General features: G+C 41.1%; 1 protein-coding gene and 1 pseudogene across 2 annotated transcripts in view; one reads left to right on the top strand and one right to left on the bottom strand.

Moving 5' to 3' along the window:
- Lrp6 (LDL receptor related protein 6) overlaps positions 1–20,029 on the bottom strand; it is a 122,353-nt gene that overhangs the window by 16,136 nt on the left and 86,188 nt on the right. Inside the window, exons 13-17 of the mRNA XM_028780901.1 lie at positions 13,550–13,752; positions 11,725–11,936; positions 10,322–10,512; positions 7,376–7,585; positions 5,171–5,296 (exon numbers count right to left, since the gene is read on the bottom strand). Coding sequence (XP_028636734.1) covers positions 5,171–5,296; positions 7,376–7,585; positions 10,322–10,512; positions 11,725–11,936; positions 13,550–13,752 — 942 coding nt within the window. The remainder of the gene's footprint in view (positions 1–5,170; positions 5,297–7,375; positions 7,586–10,321; positions 10,513–11,724; positions 11,937–13,549; positions 13,753–20,029) is intronic.
- On the top strand, positions 17,517–18,455 carry LOC114632369 (annotated as a pseudogene). Its single transcript, XR_003713090.1, has one exon. The product of XR_003713090.1 is annotated as a 60S ribosomal protein L6 pseudogene (transcript).

Raw genomic sequence — 20,029 nt, 5'->3', positions numbered from 1 at the left:
CCTTAATAGACTCAAGGTAGATAACCACAATAGTAGGTGCCTGAGTGCCACAGAGCTACAGAACTACAGCTTTAATGTACAAAACAATCCTGTTCCACTTAGGAATGCTTATGGCGGAGCTGGTCCTGACAGTACAACCCTGTGATCTCAGCACTTTGGCAGTACAGGAAAGGGAATTGGGTGTTAAATGTCATCCTTGGTCACACTGCAAGTCTGAGACTAGCCTAAGCCACATGAGAGCCTGTCTTTAAAGAAAAATATCATAATAAATCAGTAAGAAAAATGTTAATTGTTAAAAAATATCAAGTTCTTTATTATTGTTTGATGAGATGGAGGTATATATTATATTGCAAATCTAACCAGGCTGGTTTTTAATAGGCAAGCATCTGTTTACGCTGTAAACATAAATCAAAATGGAGTATTAGTTTTATCTAAAAGAATGACAAATAGATATTCAGCAGGAATTTAAACAAAGAAATCTGAATGAGTCTATTACTTAAACAAGCAAACCAAGCAAACAAAAATAATGGCCACTTTTGTAGCTAATTATAAAACTGGAACTTAGGATCAGAATCCAAATTCTGGAAAATCTGAATCTACCCAATTCTGCAAATCTGACAATGAGTAGCACCTGTATTATTCTCATGAGAGGGGTGTTAACAATACCAAGTGCAAGTTTTTGACATTGCATACATAATAAAATAGGTCACAATCTTAAGACCTAAGCACTTCTTTTTTAATGTTTTTTCCCCATGTATGAGTGGGTGCCTGCACATATGTGCACAATGTCCATGCCTGGTGCCCACCAAAGCAAGAAGAGAGCACCAGCTCCCCGGGAACTGGAAACCAAACCTGGGCTCTCTGCAAGAGCGGCAAGTACATGGAATCAGTTCTCCTATCCTTCTGAGTGAAACTCTAATACTTCCAAAAGACTAAGTGCCATATACAAACTACAGAAAATAAACAGGTCAGCTGGGCATGGTGGAATCCAAAGCAATGCTGGCAACGGGAGGTGGAAGATCTTGAGTTTGAGACTCAGACAGGATACATACCAGAGATCTTGTCTCCAACAACAATAACAACAACGAAAATCAGGGGAAAGGGTGGGGGAGGGGATTAAGACACGGTCTCAGTCTGTAGCCCAAGCTTGCCTCAAACCTGCAGCAATCCTACCTCAGCCTCCTAAGTTGGGGGTTACAGGCACAATTCATCACATGCAATTTTCTTTTCTTCTTTCCTTCCCGTCCATTCCCTCTCTGTCTTGTGCATACAGGTATAGGCCAGAGAAGGACACTGGGTGTCCTGCTTTACTGCTCCCCCACTTAAGACAAGGTGTCTCACTAAAGCTGGAGCTACACTGGTGGGCAGAGAGCCCCACTGACCCTCCTAACTCCCCACAGCACCAGGGTCACAGTACACACAGCCACGGCTGGCTTTATTTATTGTCCCATGGTGTTGGGAACTGTCACTAGGACCCTCATGCTTTGTGCACTAAACACTCTTATCTACTGAGCATCACCTCAAGCACAGCCCTCCTCATGTGTGCGTCCAGACCCGCCCCTTTCAAGGTCTCATCCTGTTTTCCTGCTGCATTCTGGGCTCAAGTAACTCATAACCATCCATGTAACTTAAACTGATACTATAGGTACATACCATCACACAGCAATATCAATGGTGTGTGTGCATGCATGTGTGCATGTGCATAAGTATATATGCATATATATGTGTGTGTACACAAATATGCACACATGCATGCACACACATAGACATCTTGGGTAGTACTGGGAATAGAACCCAAGGATTTGGAAATACCAGGTGAGCAAGGAACTATATCCCTAGCTCAAAACATGTATTTTAATATAACAAGGAAATGTAAATTAATGTTACAACCAAACCTATAATAAAGTATTGCTCGTCAAGGCTTAGTATAAAATCTAAGATGAATAACCATATTATTTGGAAAGGCTATCATTAGTTGTGCCTGTTCATGTGGATATCTGCACGGGTAGATAACAGTCAATGCCAGGCTTTCACTCTATTGCTCTCTGAGACAAGATTTCTTACAGAATCTAGAGCCCATCACTTCAGCCAGTCAGGCTGGCCCATAAGCATGGCTTCTTCTGACTCCTGGGTTACAGATGTGCACACCCACCCTGGCTCTGGGTACCGCCTGGGTACTGGGGATAAGAACCGCTAGTGCACAGACACAAGCAGTTCTGACTCCCCAAACCCTGGCAAAGCTATTATTACAGTCCATTTTCTAACCATATATCTATGTGAGGCCAAGTTCTCTCTATATGCTCCAACCAAAACTATGTGTTATAGAAGAACAATGCAGAAATCATGAAAATCCAGAAAAACATTAAAAGGATTTACAAAAACATAAAAACTCTTCACAGCAAAGCTTTTATGCCTTAAAATAGTTTTCTTAACATAATTCACTTATGAAAGTGACATTTAGTATTGTTACTGTTACCAGGATTTCCTTGCTTTACAAATGACAAAAATGAGTCAGAGAGGCTAAGTAATGGTCAAGGACATACAGTTGACTGTGTGACACACAAGGGATGGTCATCTTTTAAAAAAAACAAGAGTAGAAGAACTAAAGACTTCATTAAAGCCTTCATTACTGTTACCTTGTGTTTGTTTATATGAGCAAAGTCTCATTTTACAGCCCAGGCTAGTCTTGGAGAAAATGTTGCCTCATCCTTCTGAATACTGGATTACAGTTTGTAATCCTGTATTATGTTATTATTAATGTTATTTAATATATCTTACCAAACTCATTTCATTAAAACTTGTGCTAGTAAATCTTCTAAGGAACATATGATTTATGTTCTTACAAAAAAAAACCCTGTAAATTTGGTTAAAACAGGAGCAGGCAGTAAGTACAAAGTAACCAACAGTGTAGTTCACACTGCATAACATGAGAACTGGCAACAAGGACAGCAACCTAAAGAGAGAGCTCCACCTCTCAGCGCACAGGGACCCCACAGGCACTTGATGAGAAAATAAGAGGCTATTACACAAGAGCAGAAACACATATTTGTAACAGCACAAGTACACAGAAGCTCAAGGAAACAGAACTCACCAGAGTGGGCATCAATCAAACTCTTAAGTCAGATAAAACCAGAGAGCAAGCTGGGAGGAAACCCAGCATAATATGGATAAATAGGACAAGTTCCAATGAAAGCTGTACAGTAACATTCAGTCTCTATAAGGCACTTATTTACACTGTGGAATCAATGGAAATTACAAAGACCGTCTACAACATGCACAGAAGTTTCATTAAAAATTAAATACAACAGTTCCTCACAGGAGAACAGCTCCAGTGTTACATAATGAACTGTGACTCAGTAATCAGAAAGTGCTGACACATTTATACTATTGGATCTCAAAAATGCATTATGTAAGAGAATTATGTAAGAGAAACTAACACCCAAAAGATTGCATGCCATGGCCCCAATGATAATGTTCAAAACCTAACTCTGACTGGGGCTGCAGTCTGCAGAGAAGGAGTTGCTTCTAGAAACCTGCTGGAAGGAACTGAGGGCTCCTTCCTCTGTCCCTCTGCTTCCTCCTTTCCCTTCTTTCTCTAGAACAAGGTCCCACTAACTGCCCAGGCCGATTCTATCTCACTCTGTGACCCAGTGCTAGATCATGGGCATGTTCCACTGTACACAGTGCAATACTTCGTTTGTGATTGCTCCAGCCTTTCTTTCCCGCCTCCCTGTTCGTTTGTTGTTTCTTTGAGAAAAGGTTTCCTTGCCTAGGCTGACCTTGAACTGCCTTCCATCTCTCAAGTGCACTATCTTCAAGAGCACGTTCTTAAAGCAACATTCTGCATCTTAAGTCAGGTGACATTTGTATTCATTCTCCAAAACTTGCTATTAGTTTTATATACACATAAAAAATTACTTTATAAGCAAAAAATTAAGCCCCTTTAAAAGATATCTTCTACCTGGAAGATGGGATACTGGTTCAGTTTTATCTCTTAAATTTCTTCAGGATTTGCTTTTTAAAGCAAGTCTAGCTCTCTATATGGAAACACAATTTCTTTTAACTATGATAAAACATATGTATCAAAATTATCAATTGAATCATTTAAGGGTATGTAATTCAATAGCATTAAATATGTTTACATTGTTGTGAAAGGTTTAATTTTGTTTCATTTATTATCTCCAGAAAGGAGACTTCTTAATTAAGGATATGAACATTATTATAGTCCTTAATATTACCACACTATGATTTAAGAAATAAATATACCAACTTGTTGCTCATTACTAGTGATAACAAAGTCGACTAAATTACTGCACGCTGGTGAGATGGCACAGGTGCAGGCGCAGGGCCCTGAGATCGGATCCCTGCACAGGCTGTTCCCCACAGGCTGGACATGGCAGTGTCTATCTGTACTCCAGGAGCTCACGGCCGCCAGCCTTCGTGCAGCGATGAAGAGACTACTCAAGGTAGAAGATGAAGAGAAGCACCTGACGTTGTCTTCTGACCCCACAGACACCTGCACTCACTCATGAGAACACGCGTGTGAGTGTGCATCCTGACACACATGCAGACAGAAAACCTCACTCAGGCTTTACATTATTCTTTCATTGTTGGGTTTTATTTTTGTTTTTCTCTTTTTTAAAACAACAGGATAATCCTGATAGATTTTGAACAACAAAAAAAAAAATATATTCTCTTTACTGGACACACTCTAAACAATGACACAATCCAGAATTCAATGGGTAGAGAGCAGAATGAATTTATTTTACTATTCCCTAGAGATGGGGAAGCTACTGTATTATTAGGAAATATAATTCATAGGCTGAAAATACCATAAGACATATATAAGAAAATACTGTTTGACTTTAAAAAGGGGAACTCCTATCATGTGCTTGCTACAAAGAAATGAGCCTAGAGAATACACGCTAAATGAAAAAAGAATGGTAACCATCACATGATTACACTTTTATGTGGAATGTGTAAAACCCAAACATGAAACAGAGTTTGTGAAAATAGTGGTCAGTGGTGGCTGGAGCCATGGGGAAACGTCACAGGAGCAGATGGGGGAAAGGCAAGCCTGGGAGACAAATACAACACAAACGACCAATGAAGTCAGGAGAAAAAGCAGGTTCACTGACTAGCAAGAGACACAAGAGTTTAACATCCTTACCTCCACAGGACAGCTCATCCTGAAGCAGAACTAAGTGCATGGGGCAAGAGCATCTTGTAGTACCATCTCCTTTTACAAGGCAAATATGTGAGCAGCCACCATTATCCTGGGCACACGGGTGCTGTCCTGGAAAAGAGTGATTATCACAATCAGTGATTTACGAACCACAAATAATACCTAATATAAAATAAAGTGCTGACTTGACTTCTAAACAGTATAATTCCACACTCTATCCTATATGACCTATCTACACAATATCTCTATACATGACCACTGCAAGGAGGAGGGGAACGGGATGGGAGTCTGCAATGCCCAAGCAGTCATAAACTCTTAGAATGATCCTCCAATCTCAGCCTCCAAAACTACCCAAACTACAGGCATGGAGATCTAGCCTGCTATATCATTTTAGACTATTGTAGGCAAAGCTGGGAAACACTGCTCTGTGTTTAAGAGTGCTTCATGAGTGATACCCTGGGCTCAATCCTCAGCATCATACAAACAACAACAAACCTAAACAAGATAATGAATAAAACATTTAACTATGACATGTTAACTTTGTAGTTAAGATATTAATTACAAATATGGGCATGATGGGGCACACCTGTATTCTAGTACTAGGAAGCGGAGGCAAAAACTCACCGTAAGTAAATGTTACACGGCAAGTTCTAGGCCACCCAGGACCACACAACAAGCCCTGGTTTCAAAAAAACCAAATAAATAAAATATGATTTATAGAACTGGAAAAGTTGCTAGGGAGACTGCTGGCACTTACGTAGTTTTATTTTTAAAACTGAGAATTCTCTTCTAAACATTTAAACTCAGAACTTCTACTTTCCTAAAGGATAAAATTATTTCATCTTAAAAGGTATATTTTAATAAAGAACTTGTAGAAAATTAAAAGTTAATAGAAAAAAAAAACTTTATGGTCACATGGAACTGAGACAGACAAAACTGCTTGCTTGTTCAATTGTAGCATGAATTGTACTACCAAGGCCTGTTTCCTCTTATTGGGTGAAGTTAAAAAGACAAGCAAGCCATCCAGCAACTCTTCAGTGTCTATTTTACAACTTGTACTTACGAAGTCACTGCTCTGAGCTTTCTATTCAGCTTGGGTTACAATCTGACCTTTGCTATTACAGTATCAGTGTCATTGTGCAATGTAGCCATCAATGATGATGGTTTCTATCTTAAAATGGGTGCTACGTCAATCTGTGTTGATATTGAGATGGCCAAGTATCTACAAAGGAGTGGATTTCCCAAAATAGATATTACTTATTACATCTGAATATGTATCAACAGAGGGGCTTCTCAGTCTTTCAAGTGTACAATACCGCTCATTTATCCACTTAGTCTAAAGACCAAACCCAGGGCTTTGTGGATGCAAAGCTAGTGCTTTACCACTGAGCTACATCCCACGTCTTGGTTTTTCTGAGACTAGGTCTAACTCGAAATCTTCCTGCCTTCACCCCTGGTGCTAAGATTACAGGACTACACTTCTTTACCTGGCCTCACAATTTTGATAAACCCAAATCACATTCTAAGTTTTTAGAAACTACAACAAAGTGTTTTTCTAAATACAAACAACATAAAGAAGAGAAAGTCCAAAGCCATGAGACCATGTCTTGCTTCTTACAGCTCAGCAGTACCCCTGGGCACTGTCCACCTTACTTACTATACTCCTCAGCAATGCCCTGGGCACTGCCCACCTTACTCACTATACTCCTGAAGGCTCTGTGTCTTGTTTCTTAGCTCAGCAATGCCCTGGGCACTGTCCACTTTACTTACTATACTCCTGAAGGCTCTGTGTCTTGCTTCTTAGCTCAGCAATGCCCTGGGCACTGTCCACTTTACTCACTATACTCCTGAAGGTTCTGTGTCTTGTTTCTTAGCTCAGCAATGCCCTGGGCACTGCCCACTTTACTTACTATACTCCTGAAGGTTCTGTGTCTTGTTTCTTAGCTCAGCAATGCCCTGGGCACTGTCCACTTTACTCACTATACTCCTGAAGGCTCTGTGTCTTGTTTCTTAGCTCAGCAATGCCCTGGGCACTGCCCACCTTACTCACTATACTCCTGAAGGTTCTGTGTCTTGTTTCTTAGCTCAGCAATGCCCTGGGCACTGTCCACTTTACTTACTATACTCCTGAAGGTTCTGTGTCTTGTTTCTTAGCTCAGCAATGCCCTGGGCACTGCCCACCTTACTTACTATACTCCTGAAGGCTCAGCTCCTTGACTGCATGGATGTCACTCAGCTGAGCAATTCGAGCCTGGACCTTGGTTCTTCCTTCTCGACCTGTCATGTCAATCTTCTCAATCATCTGCTGCTGCTTATCAATCCAATAGAGCCAGTTCTCAAACACGGTCAGACCCACAGGCTGCAATATATTAGAGTCTTCTAGTACTATCCTGTTGGCACCTTGGAAAAGGAAAATATTTAACAGCAATGATTTGTGTGCCCAAATCCCACTTTCACAGTTATCCCATGAATGCCAGGTGGATCCCAGAAGAAAGGGAAATACGAGCTCTTCACCACAAGACTTAAATGCACCAGAAAATGATGTGAACCAGACATGTGCAACCAGGAGTTAATCCCAATACATGGAGAATTTTCTAGTTTTGAAATGTAACAAAGAACTTGAGACAGCAGGTTTCAATTTGTTTTTAGCAGAATCCATTTTGAATTAAAATTTTATGAAAAACTGACACACTAAAGCAGATCAAAACAACGCTTGTCTAGATGAAACAGTGCAAACACTTAAACATTTGAGACATCTATGGAAAACAATTCTATTGCCACTTGGCCTGGCTTCTCAGAACACACAGTCCATCTGATGCAAAGGTAATGGATTAATTCTATGATATCCTGAACTCAATATCTAAGAACAGGAATATCAATGAGGGTGGATTAACTTCTGTATGCTGTGGTAATGCTACAGCACAGATAAGCAATTAGTGGTACCTCTGGAGTTTGGTGTCATTTACGCTATTAGGGGATCTAAGAAAGATATCTCAGAGATGGACTCATATGTATAAGAATTTCCTATGGGGTGGGGTGTGTGTGTGTGTGTTGTGTCTCCTTGCTCATGTTAGGTAAGCCTTCTAGCACTGAAATACATCCCAAGCCAAGAATCTCATGTATAATAACCTTTTATCTCATGGGCTGGAGAGATAGACTAGTGGTTAAGAGCACTGACTACTCTTCTAGAGGACCGAGATCTGATTCCCAGCATCCACATGGCAGCCCATCCATCTGTAACTCCAGTCTCGGGGAATCCTCCACAGGTACCAGGTACATATGTGGTACACAGACATGCATTCAGGCAAAATGATTAATTTTTTTTTAAAACTTATGTCTCAAAATGGTGGAAAAGACAGAATGTGAGGTTTCTGGTCTTCTCAGCAAAAGGAGGATCATCTAAATGTGCAATGTACAAGATGACTACAGAACACAAACTCCCTTCAACAAGGCTAAGGCTGATCGAAACGGGCAAATTCTTCTTCATCATAAATGTAACAGTAAATCCATAAAGAATTCTAGAAACAGAAAGCGGAATGACAGATGGGTGCAGTGGTATGAACCCACAAACCCAGCTGCTCAGGAGGAGCAGGTAGGCGGGATACCTCAAGTTTGCAGCCCGTGTGGACAATCCAGTTAGACATTCGAGGGTGGGGGAAACTATGAATTATAAAACACAAGGAAATCAATGCAACAGAAATTTGGTTCAGTTTTAATAAATAAGGTGAAAAACGTTGTTACTGTGATATACATGTTTTTGTTTGTTTTTCATTTTTTTGGTGTGTGTATGTGTGTGTGCACATTGTATGTAGCCTTGGCTGTGAAGTACATGTTAAACTACTAGACTGGTTACAATCTCCAACACTGCCAGTTGTTGGAGACAATTCTCATACAATGTTGACAGGGCCTTTAGACTAACATGAACTGTGGCGAGGATCTACACTCTGGTCTTTATCTGTCAGTACAGGTGTATATATACATGTATGTTACTGTCTGTATTACATAGAAATACCACCACTTTTAGGCCACAGAGAAATGTTCACAAGAAGATCCATGTTGCACTGTGGGGGTTGGTTGCTTTTGGTTTTTATTTTGTTTTGTTTTTTTGAAACATGGTCTTGGTATTAGAGCAGGTAGGCCTAAAAAATCAGAATCTTCCTGCTTTAATTTCCAAGTGGAATTATGGCCTTCATCCCAACTGCCTTCCTTATTCTTGAGTGGAATTGATAATCAACATGCTGACATGTTACAATGTACTTTTCTGGGAAAGACGATCGCAAATAATGCTCAGTGAATAACACAAGGCTAATATTTATGTAAGACAATCATCCAAAAGGAAAACTATCCAATCAAAGGTTGTCTCCTTTAAATGCTGACAACTGTTGGCAAAATGCTCTTCACTAAAGGTTCTGCTGTTTCCACTGAGCTGTGGTGCGGAGACAGGACTCGGCAGAGCATGTTAAGCACATGCTCTCCTGCTAAGCTGCAGTTCCACTCTTGGGAGAGGATGTTATTTCTACCATTGTGACAAGTGTAGGGTACAAGAAACCTTAACATACTTTTGCCACTTTGACAAAAATAAACATTACATTTCAATTTTATTTTCCTGGTCACTAATGAGGCCACCATAAATTATGACAGAAGAGCTAACTATGACTAGAGACAGGACCGTAGAAGTAAAAGGTAACAGTGTAAGAATGTAAACACGATGTCTTTGTGAGCCACGTCAGGAGCGCACACAGCTCTGCCTAGGCTGAGAATACTCTGAACACTTAACAAGGCACGTGAAGAGTCACACTTCAGAATGTCTGCATATGTAAAACAGTGTACATGAAGGTTTACATATGCAAACTTTTAGATGTAAAAATGAGTAGACAGACCAGTCACAAGCCAGAGTTCAGAGACAACAAGAATGTAAAAGCCAAGGAAAAGAATTAGGAGAGAAAAGATACATTATTTTTAAGTCAATGAAACTACTGAGTAATTTAGGGAATAAAGATCTCAACTAACATGATGTTAAATATAGCTAATGATAAAATTATAATCATGTACAAAAATAACACAATAAGGATACAAATTCACAGTACTGAAATCATTTTAAAACTCCAATGGAAATACAGAAACACTTTTGGGTACCTGAGAGATCACTGCTTTCAATTCGCCGCAGATCTGAATCAGCCCAGAAGAGCTTGCCCAGCTTGCTATCCAGAGCCAAAGCAATTGGTTTACTTAAGCCACTGAAGAAGAGGACCTCCCGTTCTGTACCATCCAATGCAGCCCGTTCAATTTTAGGAGATCTTTCCTGAAGATTGGTAAAATACATATACCTAAGGGTAACAGGAGAAAATAAAAAATTACTGAAGAATGAAAGAAACAGACTATTCTTGGTCAGATAAATGCAGAAAGTACAGCTGACTGAGAGAACTCTCGCCTAACATGTCAAGGCCTTGTGTTTGAGCCCCAAAAACACAAATACAAATTTAAAAAGATAAATGGAGGTAAATACTTTTAAATCTATTTTAAAATGTTCAGCCATATGAAAACAAACAAAAATCATGTGTATAATTGAGTAAATCTGGTATTTGAATGTATGTTTATATTTCATAGTTAGGTTAAATCTCTCTATTGCCTGTACTTTTTACAACGAACACGCTCCAGCTCCTTCACATAGCTCTGGGGTATGCACTCTGCAGTCAGCCACTCTTAGCAGGCAGCCTCCAGGGCAGCACTGCTGCAGCCTCTCACTGCTAAGCACAACTAAGAGTAACTATCAGTTAACCTCTCTCCAGGCCCTCGTGCCCCACCCTGTCAATTTTTTAAGAAGGTCAAGGAATAAATTACTTTTAATAATAGTAACAAAGGATACCAAGAAGTTTTCAGAAAGTTAAATTTTACAGACTTAAAAAAAAAAGACCAGTGGCCAGAGAGATCTAAGTACAAAATTGTAAGTTATTCCTCTAATTTACCTTTTTAACAACTAAAATCGAGACATACAAATCATTTATAGGTTCCATCCCTTTCCTGTAACTCTAGGAGTGATCTATTTCCCTGCTAACATCCCTGTCATCTATTCAGATGCAACTGCACACTGAATTGTTTATCAAATGCAAAGCTTTATTACATGAAAGAGGACACATCAGTCATTACAGTGGAGCCGAAGGTCTAGTGATAACTACGAGTGGTAACTGAAAAGTAGTTAAGTAAAGGCAAACTGGAAAGGAACACGTGTGGCCAAGGAGACAGAGTGAGCATGGGAATCCAGAAGTGGGAGAATCCCACCTGCCTGGGCGTGAGGAGGTCAAGGGAAGCTACACAGAGGATGTGGCAGTGAAATGGTCCTGGAGGTGGGGGTGGGATGCAGAAGTAAACCAATGAAGAACTCTGGGAGGAGGTACAGTCAGAGAAAGCAGGGAGAAGACGCAGCCAAGGGGCGGGAAACACTGAGTGGAGTTGTGTGCTGGTGTACGGAGCACTGGGAGAGAAATGAGGGGTGAGGAGGCATCAGAAGCAAAGTCTCGGGCTGTGGCCTCGGAACATACCCTTTCTCGGGGTTTACGACAATGGCTCGAGGCCTGTCTTGCTCGCCTTTCAGAACCACTCCAACTGATCGTCCATCTAATCTCGTCACGTCAATGACATTGGTAGCTTCACAGGTCCAGTAGATGTAACGGCTATAAATATCAATGCTGAGATCATAGGGCTGAATTTCAAGGTTCTGATTTGGAACTGAGCTTACAACTACAGTAAAACCCTAAAGAAAAGAAACATGTAAGTCAGACTCTACACCAGACAACCACAAGGCAATAAACACAATTCTTCACTTGTGTGATCACACATCAGAAGGGTATCTAGTCTTTGGAGACATTTCTTTAAAAAAAGGTTTTTATGAGCGACATACTTGTTTATTAACATGCATTTCAAATATGCCCTTGGGCTGCTTTAACCCTGAGCAGAAGAGGGTAGTGAGGACAACACAGAAAGTCCAAGAAACCTGACAAGGCCTTGATCAGAGAGGGGAACAGCTTTCTCCCAGAAAAATAAACAGCTGTCGCTCCAATCACAAGGTAGAAATACATCTAGAGCAGGGGTCCCCAGCCAAGGGTGATGCTGCACCCACAGATGCCAGAGATGGGGGAGTATCCTCAGATATTTTGATATCAAGATTTGGGAATCCTACTGGCAACTACTGGGTGAAGCTCAGGAATGCTGCTAAACACCCTGCAGTCTGTGGAAACACACCCTAGGCCTCCACACCCTCGCACACAGACACACTGGTCTGCAGCTGTGACTTTCCTCATTTTAGCTACCAGCCTATAGACTACCAGCCTATACAGAGATGCCTGACTACAAAATTAATAATAGCAATTATTATTATATTACTATTATTAACATAATTTTTCCTACAAAGCCAACCAAAGGCAGATTTGTCTATATATTCTGTCCAAATAAATTTTATTTCATTTAATAGGATTCTGACTTAATACAACCTTTAAAAAAGTTACTGAATTTATTTGCCATGTCTTTGGCTGCATAATTTCTATCTACCAGTTACTAGGCACTAGCACTGGCCTACGAGGACACGTTAGGAACACACGGTCACATGATCCTCAGCACCCACACAGGACACCTCCGTGTTCTTTACCATAAGGTAAGACATAGCAAAATTGAGTAATCTCATTTCCCTAAATTTTAACACATTCAAAATGTAACACCTTTGCTGTAAAGAAGACAACCAACAGCTACTGTAATCTGAAGCTTACAATGAGTGAGCCCAGAAAGAAAGGAAGGAAGTATAAATAGTACTAAAATCCATGACTGGTACATAGACACAAATGAGACTGATAATATCATTATTCTCATTCGGCAGTCCCCAAATATTTACCAAAAAATACTGGATCAGATTGTTGGTGTTTTTAGTTTTTATTAAGACTATCATGTTTCCTACTCAATGAGTCTTTTAAATAAAAGGTAATTAGTGATATAATTATTATCTCTGCAATCCCTACTAGGAACAACTAGAGGCTTTATGCCTTGCATTATGTCAATCAAAAGAGTTACTGAGATTTCTAATGTGTAACGGAGCTGGGACAAGAACTAAGACAGACTTGATTTCAAGTTGTGCACTTCTGCACACAACAGGATAAAGGAAGGATGGCACGAGTGGATGTAACCAGTGGTGAAAGTCACTAATGACCTCTTTTCCCTGATAAAATGTCCAACCTAATGTCATCATCAAATAATAATGTCTCTAGAGTACAATTATCTTGAGCCCTGGACTTCCATTTCCCCTGTAAGCAAAAGAAGCAGGGTGGACGGTTGGAGCGATTCTAGTCAGCAATGAACTCTGGATTCTGCCTGAGTTACCTGGCCACCGTCTTCTTGTGCCTTCCGTATCATGTTTTGCCGAGAGTCAATCCAGTAGAGCTGCTTGTCCAAAGGGTCATAATCAATGGCCCGGACGTTCCGAAGGCTGTGGATAGGAAGGATGATGTCAGGACTCTGTTGTTCATCAATCACCATGCGGTTGATGGCGCTCTTCTGACTGAAGAGCAGGAAGGTGGTAGGAGCTTTAAAAAGAAAAGAGCAAATCTAAACCACAGTTAGGGACTAGGGTCTTCATCACCCCAAGGTTTGGTGAGGCTGTTACATGTATCTCCAACAGAAAGGACATATTAAAGCTAAGGGAAGAACCCTTTGACATGCCTGCAGAAACTTCCTTCAGAGTGAGAATAATCAGCACTCTGGTTATCAAGCCAGTTGTGTTTCCCGCCCCTTGGCTGCGTCTTCTCCCTGCTTTCTCTGACTGTACCTCCTCCCAGAGTTCTTCATTGGTTTACTTCTGCATCCCACCCCCACCTCCAGGACCATTTCACTGCCACATCCTCTGTGTAGCTTCCCTTGACCTCCTCACGCCCAGGCAGGTGGGATTCTCCCACTTCTGGATTCCCATGCTCACTCTGTCTCCTTGGCCACACGTGTTCCTTTCCAGTTTGCCTTTACTTAACTACTTTTCAGTTACCACTCGTAGTTATCACTAGACCTTCGGCTCCACTGTAGTGACTGATGTGTCCTCTTTCATGTAATAAAGCTTTGCATTTGATAAACAATTCAGTGTGCAGTTGCATCTGAATAGATGACAGGGATGTTAGCAGGGAAATAGATCACTCCTAGAGTTACAGGAAAGGGATGGAACCTATAAATGATTTGTATGTCTCGATTTTAGTTGTTAAAAAGGTAAATTAGAGGAATAACTTACAATTTTGTACTTAGATCTCTCTGGATTTTGTACTTGGATCTCTCTTAGATTGTTCTTTTTTCCTTTAAGATTTATTTATTTTATATATTTGAGTATAGTGTTGCTGCCTTCAGACACACCAGAAGAGGGCATCTGATCCCATTACAGATGGCTGTGAGCCACCATGTGGTTGGTGGGAATTGAATTCAGGACCTCTGGGAGAGTAGTCAGGGCTCTTAATTGCTGAGCCATCTCTCCAGCCCCTGGCCATTGATTTTTAATCATCTAGCCTGTTTTTTTGTCTTGCAAAAATACTAAGAGATATTATTTTTAATGAATCATTTAATAAAGACATAAAAGGTTATAGATTTTCTTTGCTTTGCGGGAAGAGGAAGGAAATGTTCAATAATAACAACAACAACAACAACAACAACAACAACAGATCCTTACTTGGAATGTAACTCAGTGAGAGAAGACTTGCCCAGTCTGCATAAGGCCCTGGATTCAAGTCAGTGAATGCAGCTAAAAAAATAGACACTTTAACACTTACCATCTATAATCTTGAAAACAAGAATTAAGGTCAAATGTGGTGGCTCAAGTCTCTAATCCTAGTACTCTAGAAACTAAGGAGAAAAGTCACTGCAAATGTGAGGCTCTGACAGTGTGAGACTGTCTAAAACCAAGACACAGCCCCCAAACAAAAGAAAACAAAACAAAACCGGGCTGAAAAATGGCTTAGTGGTTAAGAGTATCTCCTGCTCTTGTAGAAGATGTGAATTTAATTCCCAACAGTCACAAGTGTCTTTAACACCAAACCAAGAAGACCTAACATTCCTTTGTGTTTTCCATTAGTACCACGCATATACATGGCAAACATACATGCAGGCAAAGATTCATACACATAAAACAAAGAAAACTTTAAAAAAAAAAACGCACAAGACACAAAACAACAATAAGTATTTATAACTTCACTAAAAAATGTTCTGTTTTGTAGTGAAGATAACAACAATTCATAAAATAAGAAAGTGTGTCCAAGACAACACTTCCCTATCCCAGGGACTGAGCCTCTCACTACTCTGTATTCATCTCCAGCTCAGGAAAGCATCCGAGAAGTAGAGGCAAGAGGCTAACAGTGATTTTTATGGCCTGCCTGTGTTATATACTGAGAACCTATTCTTCAAAACAAACACAACCGACCAAACAAACAAACAAACAATGGCATTTGAGAGTGTTACCAGCAACAGGAAAACCTAAAAGTACTTTTGAAATCCTAATGTGGCCCCCTCCCCATTACTGATGAAGATAGTTTGTCAGTACCATTCTTTCATTTGCTACATTTCCCCTATACATATATATTTACCATAAGATTTAATTTAAGGGGCTGGAGCAACAGCTCTTGTTGCGGTACAAGATTTGATCTCCAGCATCCACGTGGGGCTCACAACCTTCTGCAACTCTAATTCTAGGGGAGGCAACGCCCCTTTCTGATGACCAATGAGCACAGGCATACCTGTGACAGGCATACCTGTGACAGACACTCTTACATGTAGGCAAAAAATGATATAAGAAAAAATTGTGATAATAATTGTGATGCAATTGCTACTATCCTATTATTTGCTTTAGGGAAACTACTAAGGAGAATTAACACCAACTGAATACAAGCACCCAGGACACCATGATAGCTAACTAACCTAAGAGATGGCCACAGCAGCGCAGCACATAAAGAATCGAAGTGCTAGGCAAAGAAACACTTTGTACTGTGGGCAGGACTGAAATAGACTACACTGAGCTACTTAGGACCACATGCAATTTAAAACTTACGAATAATTTCTGGAATTTCCCATGTATTATTTCCAGACGGAGGGTGACTACAGGTAATAGAAACCACAAAAAATGATGGTGGGTCAGGGGGTTCTATACACATAAATTTGATGATACTTTATTTTTCTTGGTGCTCAGCCATTACCTAAACCCAGCAGACACATCCTTCTCAAGGATGCTGGCACAGGAAACCAGGCCAGAACTTTTTGTCTGACCCCTGACCTCCACAGCTCTTACTTGTGGCTCTGGGCTTATTCAGCACTCATATGGATACAAAGGAACTCATTGGCATTGACAGAGAAACCTGCTAACTGCAAAGCTACATTTCTGTTAAGCTCTTCATTAGCTAAAAGCCCACACCCAGTTTAGAAGATTCAGTAAATGGGCACTCTAGTAGAACTCTCCCTCACACACTGACCTCACAACTGTGAGCACTGTTAGTGACTTCAGCTCTAAGAACACACTTCACACGGAGTGGCTGTAAAGTTGTCTCCCCACAAAAGATTACTTTTTGGCAATACTACTTCCTTAAGCCCCATTTGTATTTAGACTCAGTCAGACTTAGAAGACCTCAGGACTTTAGTTCTCCATTTTCCTGTCCAGGAAACAACCAGATATTTGACTGGTTCCTAATGGATTTGTTGAGTATTCTCTTTTAAGCCAGACTCCACAGTCATCGTAGATCTCATTCTAGAAACATGTAGTGTGATAAAGCCAGAGGCCAAATGGTAGACGCCTGCAGTCACAGCCACGCAGGAGTGTGAGAAGTACTGCTTAAGCCCAAGAGCTCAACACCAGCCTGGGCTCCACAGGGTAACCTCCATTTCAGAACAAACAAAACTAAGTCAAATCTGTCTCTAAACATGTTAACAACAACACAATCGAGAAATCCACTCAAAGATACTGATAGGCCTGCAGGCTGGCTCAGCAAGGTAGAGGCACTTGCTACTAATTTTGGTGGTCCAAGTTCCATCTCCAGGACCAACTCCTTCAATCTGTCTTCTGACCTCCATATGTATGCTATGAAATAAGCATGTAGCATGTCCATATGTCCACAAACAATAAATTGAATGTAATTTAAATTTTCAATTAAAAATTAACAATTATAAATGGTGGAGTATTTCTCAGAAGATGATAATTTGAGTTTCTTACAGTACATGCTTAAAGTGACGCAACCCATGTCATTTAAAAAGTCTAAGTCCATCCTCCAATCCCCAACCCTGTTCTCACATCTCCTATAGAAAGATCTTTTAAAAAACAAAACAAACGGCCTTAGTCCTCTTTCCCGTCTTGCAAGATGGCGGGTGAAAAGGCGGAGAAGCCTGATACAAAGGAAAAGAAGCCAGCGGCCAAGAAGGCTGGCGGTAATGTTGCTGCCTCTGGTCCCCGGGCCGCTGGTGCAGCTAAAAAGGGTAAACCGAAGAGTAAAAAACTCAAGAAAGCCAAGCCCCACTGCAGCCAGAACCCTGTCCTGGTGAGAGGAATTGGCAGGTACTCCCGATCAGCTATGTATTCCAGAAAGGCCTTGTACAAAAGGAAATTCTCAGCTGCCAAGACCAAGGTTGAAAAGAAGAAGAAAAAGGAGAAGGTCCTTGCTACTGTCACAAAAACAGTTGGTGGGGACAAGAACGGTGGCACCCGGGTGATGAAGCTTCAAAAAATGCCTAGGTATTATCCTACAGAAGACGTGCCTCGGAAGCTGCTGAGCCATGGCAAGAAGCCCTTCAGTCAGCACGTGAGGAGGCTGCGCTCCAGCATCACTCCCGGGACTGTCCTGATCATCCTCACTGGGCGCCACAGGGGCACGAGAGTGGTTTTCCTGAAGCAGCTGGGCAGTGGCTTGCTACTTGTGACTGGACCTCTGGCTATCAACAGAGTTCCTCTGCGCAGAACACACCAGAAGTTTGTTATCGCCACCTCTACAAAAGTTGATATCAGCGGGGTTAAAATTCCCAAACACCTGACTGACGCTTACTTCAAGAAGAAGCAGCTGTGCAAGCCCAGGCATCAGGAGGGCGAGATTTACGACACAGAGAAGGAGATTACAGAGCAGCGAAAGGCTGATCAGAAAGCTGTGGACTCGCAGATTTTGCCAAAGATTAAAGCTGTTCCTCAGCTCCAGGGCTACCTGCGATCTCAGTTCTCCCTGACAAACAGGATGTATCCTCACAAACTGGTGTTCTAAATTGCTTACAACCTCATTAAACAGATTCATATGTTAAAAAACAAAACAAAACTCTAAGCACGGTAGTACATTCCTATAACAACAGTACTTGAGAAGTTGAAGCAGGAGGATCAGAAGTTCAAGACTAGCTCTCAGCTACATGGTAAACTTTAAGCCAGCCTGGGTAACAGGAGACCCTGTCTCAAAACAAACAAACAAACAAACAAATTAAAGTCACTGGGTTTTCCTAGCCTTGCATTCCCTCACTGAAGGCAACAAGAAGAAGCTGAAAGTGTAAGTCGGAGGCATCTTCAGCTGTTTTCTGATAGCACCAGTAAGCTACTGAAGGTAAGCTAACCTTTAAGTTAAAGGAAGCTGTTGCTCTTTGGTAAGAAAAGAACCATCTTCATGGCCAACCTGTCCACATATGACTGTGTCATTCATGGCACCAAAAGCACTGAATAGGGAAAGATATGCAACCTTTACTTTAGGAGCCATGCTGTGTACCTGGGGGACTCAATTTCTCTTCAGAAGGAACCCATTTCCCAGTTTACACAAGGTACCATAAGGCCACTTCTGTGTCCAAGATGGGATTGCAAAACCTGGCTTCTTGTTTCATTCTCCACTGTCCTTACTCATTGCTATCCTAAATCTACGACCCTCCTGGGTCACATGTGGGTCACACATGGACATTCTCAAAGCTCACTTCCTCACCTCCCTCAAGTCTTGACCTAAATGCCACCTTAGTATACATTTCCTGACAACCCTACTACCCTTGCAATGGCTGCCACCAGTTTCTTCCCCTTAATATTTCTGTATAACACTGATCATTACATAGCCCTCATACTGTTCATCTTAGCAGTCCCGGGAAAATGTAAGGTTGGTGAAGGCAGGTACTTCTGTCTGTTTCCCTCACTGTTAGAATTTTCCAATGGTTACTATAAGGCTGAGCATGTAGTGAGTGCTTAATACATACGAACGAAAGACTGAGAAAACCATGTAAAGAAAAAAGCCCTGAGTGACAACAAAGGCAGCCCGCAGCCTTCATTCTGTAAGTACAAGAATAAAGTCAGAAGGAAGGAAAATAAGTAGGTATGACTGAAAAACTCCAACATGTCACCCATCATATAAAATGCCGTTCAATCTCTGTATTACCAATATGTCACATCACACAGAATGCCATTTAATCCCTATATTCCAACACACTACTCATCATTAATCTGCCACTTAATCTCTATATTCTAACATGTCACATGTCACAAGGAATGTCATTTAATCCCTATATTATCATTTTACAGATAAGGAAACTGCAGCTCAGAAAAGTTAAAGGTTTCTCAAGACCATTAAAGCTACCAAGTGAGAGGCCACACATTCTTCCAGAGCCACCCCATTTCTTTCTTCATTTTATTTAACGATAATTCCTGAGTGCCTACTCATAGCAGAAGCACTAGTCTAGGCGCCTCAGATACATCAGTGAAGAAAACAGGAACCAAGCTGCTGCTCCCTGGAGTGCACAGTACCATAAGCATAACAAAGGAAGTTACCCGGTGTAAACCAGTCACAGAGTTGTGAGCACTACAGGAAGGAGGCAGTGGGCCTGGCTATGATGCTGGTGGAAGGAAGT

The sequence above is a fragment of the Grammomys surdaster genome, unplaced genomic scaffold (genome assembly GCF_004785775.1).
Source record: "Grammomys surdaster isolate TR1022 unplaced genomic scaffold, NIH_TR_1.0 373, whole genome shotgun sequence".
Taxonomy (NCBI): Eukaryota; Metazoa; Chordata; class Mammalia; order Rodentia; family Muridae; genus Grammomys; species Grammomys surdaster.
The sequence above is the reverse complement of the archived record's forward strand: the minus strand, read 5'-3'. Positions and strand labels throughout refer to the sequence as shown.